This window comes from Perkinsus marinus, assembly GCF_000006405.1.
Source record: "Perkinsus marinus ATCC 50983 genomic scaffold scf_1104296972672, whole genome shotgun sequence".
NCBI lineage: Eukaryota > Perkinsozoa > Perkinsida > Perkinsidae > Perkinsus > Perkinsus marinus.
Genome location: NW_003201682.1, coordinates 43414 through 47691, shown reverse-complemented (window position 1 = coordinate 47691; position 4278 = coordinate 43414). Strand labels below are relative to the sequence as shown.

At 43.1% G+C, this 4278-nt stretch overlaps 1 protein-coding gene across 1 annotated transcript; it reads left to right on the top strand.

Annotated features, from left to right (window-relative positions):
- The first annotated feature begins 431 nt into the window (after positions 1 to 431).
- Pmar_PMAR013324 (maf protein, putative) lies at positions 432 to 3240 on the top strand. Its single transcript, XM_002766509.1, has 7 exons — positions 432 to 618; positions 663 to 717; positions 1855 to 1923; positions 1966 to 2065; positions 2108 to 2176; positions 2222 to 2313; positions 3098 to 3240. The coding sequence occupies exons 1-7, from the start codon at positions 455 to 457 to the stop codon at positions 3209 to 3211; spliced, it is 663 nt and encodes a 220-aa protein (XP_002766555.1). The 5' UTR covers positions 432 to 454; the 3' UTR covers positions 3212 to 3240.
- The last annotated feature ends 1038 nt before the right edge of the window (positions 3241 to 4278 follow it).

The following is a 4278-nucleotide window of genomic DNA, read 5'->3' as shown; positions in this document are numbered from 1 at the left end:
GGTGTCGTGCTTCCCCAAGCAATTGATTTTTCGCTTGAATTCTCTTACACTTGCTCTGCACGCTGTGCTCTACACGTAAACATGTATCATATAAGAACTTCACTGATGATAGTCGATATCTGAATACTGGTAGTAAAATAATCTAGTAATGATATAGTAGTATAATAAATATAATAATACTCGTTTACATCATCATCCTTGTGATGACAATATCAGTAGTGAAAAACATATACATTCTGAATTGTCAGGTTTTTGTTATATACCACCATATGAAAATCTCGCGCCAGGGTCCCATATAGGGAAATAACATCTCATGGAGTTTGGTAGCACTGGGGAAAATGTTACTAATGTGATGACATTTACATGGGAAACTGATCGAAGAAAAGGGAAAATTATAGGTTCCTGGAAGATTCGCAAGTTGACACCCGTGTAGTGTTTATATTGTTTTGTCTTTATGTCGGCTCTATCACTACTAAGACTAGTAGACACTCTCAACTGGAATCGTTTCGTATTAGCATCGAAGTCCCCACGCCGACTGGAGCTCCTCAAGACAGTCAGTGGTGGTCGTCTGAACATCGAAGTAATGGGTTCGACCTTTCCTGAGGATCTCGATAAGAGGTAGGCTCTTAGAGGCCGGCGAGAAGAGTATAATTTCTATATAGGGCACTGAAACCGACTGAGTATGTGTTGCAAACTGCCACTGAGAAGTGTAAAGAAGTAAGCTTGTCAACTGTCCTAATATACAATCATTGGAGTTTCACCACCCTAGTGATATGAAAAACACTAGTTAAAAGTATATTTGACGACAACTGAATATCACCGCGAATATCGCGTTGTCCTAATACATAACCGTTGGAGTTTCATGACCCGTTTTACGTGAAGTGTGAAAAACGCGATTTTATTCGCGGTGATATGCAGTAGTCGTGAAATATATTTTCCACTAGTGTTGTTCATATCACGGTTGAAACTCCACTGTTCCAATACACAATCATTGGAGTTTTACCCGTTTTACGTGAAGTGGCGTCGTGATACTCCCTGTAAATTATGGGACGTGTAAATTTCCGCCACCGATAACGCAATTGTTATTCGCGAAGTGAATTGTGAAATGTATTTTTCATATAACGGTTGAAATTCCATCAGTAATAGTCTTGGCTCGTAGCAAATGTATTGCTATCAACTTATCCATAAATAAGCTACTTTTTCCTATTTACCCCGCTCTGTTCTAGTCGTTGAGGAGAATAGTGCACTTGTGACGTTGGAGTAAACGATATTATGTGAAAAATGATAATTAAACCAGTCAAACGCAAAAGTAGTGTGGCTGGCAGAAATTGCTGATGCACTACACCTTGTAGCTGCCCCCCTTTCCCAAAGTTGGTTGGACATAAGAATATTGTAAGACTTCATGCTCTGGTCCAACATTGGAAGCGTGTTAATGGGGACGACTCGGTGAGTCAACAGTTTCAATTCGCTACGTCATATTATTACGGCTGTTTATAGCAGACATAATCGTCCGAATAATCATTCCGTTGTATAGACAGTACAGATGGGAAAGGCTTGCGCCATGACAACTTCTACAAAATGCATTTTTCCTTATGGAACTTTTCTTATAGCCTCTGAGTATATCGGACTACTACCTCTTGAGAGGTGTCAGCAGTGCAACAGTGGAGGTTCACCCCTTTTACGCGAAGTGGCGTAATAATCGGTGAAAGCGCGATATTCGTCGTATGTAGTAGTCGCGGAATATGTTTTTTACTAGTGTTTTTCATATCACTAGGGTGGTGAAACTCCAGTATTTACTGTTAACGAAGCCGGTTTCTACGAGCGAACACAGGTCGCTTAGCTTCTCTACGGTAGGTCATATCACGTCTAGAGCTGCCAACATCCGGCCGTTTCACGATGGTTTTATCCGCTGACACTGTTGTGGTAAGATGGGTTTATCACGGGTAGGCTGGTAGGTCGGAATAGGTGTCTTCGAACGGACATATTCTGGAGAAGCCTGATGACCACGCTCATGCTTTGGAAATGCTGAAGGCTCTACGAGGAAAGACCCATGAGGTTAGCACTGGTAAGCGTTACTCTTGCTGTTGGGCTTTGACTATGTTGGTAGGAGTCTGTATTGTGTGTAAATGGTCGGATGGGACTACCAAGAAACGTCAGTTCACTACCACTACGAAAGGTGAGAAGAATTGCGTACCACTCCTCCGTCACTTCTCTATTGTAGTTACCTTTGCAGCGAACATCACTGATGAGGACCTGCAAGCCTATATAGAGACCGAGGAGCCTATGGGAAAGGCTGGTAGCTACGGTATACAGGTAGGTCCTTTATTACTACAGTGGAGTTTCACCCGGGTGAAATTATCATAGTCAGTAGTAAAACAGATTCTGAATCTACACAAAATTCTCTATCGTCAAGTCATTTCGGTTTTCTCTGTCTGTTTTGGACACTATCACAAAAATCGGTCACCCGTGGCTCGTGATATGAGAACACTAGCGAATAACATTTTTTCACGTTCCACTTAACGCGAGTAACGCGTAAAACACGTGATTTGTCCGGTGTGGTTCGCGAGGTATTTTCACTTCACTTCGTGTCGCGTTTTTCACATGGAGTAATACGCCACTTCACGTAAAACGGGTCGTGAAACTCCCGTGTGTTTCATTTTGGAAGTCGAAGATTCCTAATTATCGAATTAGCGAAGTTACTACATTTTTTTCGCTTCTGACTATCAAAATCGAACACACTGGAGTTTGCTTCACCCGTTTTACGTGAAGTGGCGTAACACTCTGTGAAAAACGCGATATTCCCGGTGATATGCAGTAGTCGTGAAATATATTTTTCACTAGGGTGAAACTCCACTGTACTCGTACTACAGTGTGTGCCAATTTGACATGCAAATGTGGGAAATGTGTGTTTTCTATTCCGGGATTAATGATAGTGAACAACTTGTCGCTATCATAGTCTTGAAAGGTTACTTTTATCACATCACATGTTCATACCAATGTTCACATTCTTCATGCGATGTAGTTTCAGATCGATTCTTATTAAAATAACGCACATGTTTTTTCACATGTTTCTCCACTTGATACGCATCGCACTCAGGGTATCGGCGGCCTCCTCGCATGCAAGGTCGAGGGTTGTTATTCTAACGTGGTTGGCTTACCTGTACACGACACTGCTCGAGCTATAGCCGAGATACTGTCAGATGGTCATTGAGTCACTTCCAAGTTGATGTTTCTTTTCCTATGCAAACGGATATTACTGTGTTGGGGGAAATTATCACTTAACGCCCGCTGAGGCGTCGATTTAGTTCTCTTTCGCAGTTCTATGGTCGTATTGCTTGCTACCTGATCTCATTAGTCTTACTTTTTGAGTGCACCAAATGATTACTCGCCCTTCTCCGTCGAAGACTAGCTAAGGCGTTACAACGGCTACACGTCGAATTAGTTCTCTTTTGCGGTTCTATGATCAAATTGCTTTGTATCACTCGCTGCCTTCGTCCCACTAGCCCTAGATTGGCTCTGTGGCCTTGGGGGTACCCAAGCTTATCAAATGTTGAAGTCAGAAGAACTTCTGTACAACTTTCGTGGAGCTTCGTTTATAGGGTGTCCCCACGCGATTACCCATTGTGTACCAGTCGGAATTTTATCATGCTGAAACGAAGTCTCGCTGGGGCGGTCTCTCGTCGGACTCCTTCCTCGCGAGGGTCGAGAACATCATCATCATCGTCGTCGAGGAAGGGCAGTAGCATTTCGTCGTTGAGCAAACGCCATCCTGATTTGGAGTTAACAGCAGCAATAGGAGAGGACTTTGGCCAGCGCGACGGTCCATACACTATACAGTGCACCAATGAAATAGGGTATGCTAGTATGGCTTTTGCTTGGTGAAGTTGTTCATCGCTGAGGTCCGCGTGGAGTGTGAAGTCAGGGCGAGGTCACATCATATTGAGAAAAAAGGGCACTGAATTCAACCTCTACATACGTAGGTGTCACGAAGGCTATCGCGAGGTTGAGGGAATATATGTAATCGCTTTCCTCAGCAGCTGAGCTCGGGAGTTTCCAAAGCTAATTTTAGAAACTATAATTAGTGTCACGAATTATGGTAGAAGTGTTCAGAAAACAGTAGGAATTTCCCGATTATTTTCATATTGTCACCAACACATGTAGTTGACCAAGCTTATATGTATCTTCTCACACTGCGCTCAGGTGAGCTGGGACCTTCAACAGCAGTAGCCACTCCATCTAGAGTCCCCAACGCACCACGTGTTTGATCATGTTGGAGCC

Excerpts from the sequence above, each read along its gene's own strand:
- Pmar_PMAR013324 (XM_002766509.1), top strand. The coding sequence starts at position 455 with ATGTCGGCTCTATCACTACTAAGACTAGTAGACACTCTCAACTGGAAT. Across the intron at positions 718-1,854 it reads CCACTGAGAAGTGTAAAGAA|GTCATATCACGTCTAGAGCT; the intron begins GTAAGCTTGTCA and ends TCTCTACGGTAG. Across the intron at positions 2,066-2,107 it reads GACCCATGAGGTTAGCACTG|GAGTCTGTATTGTGTGTAAA; the intron begins GTAAGCGTTACT and ends CTATGTTGGTAG.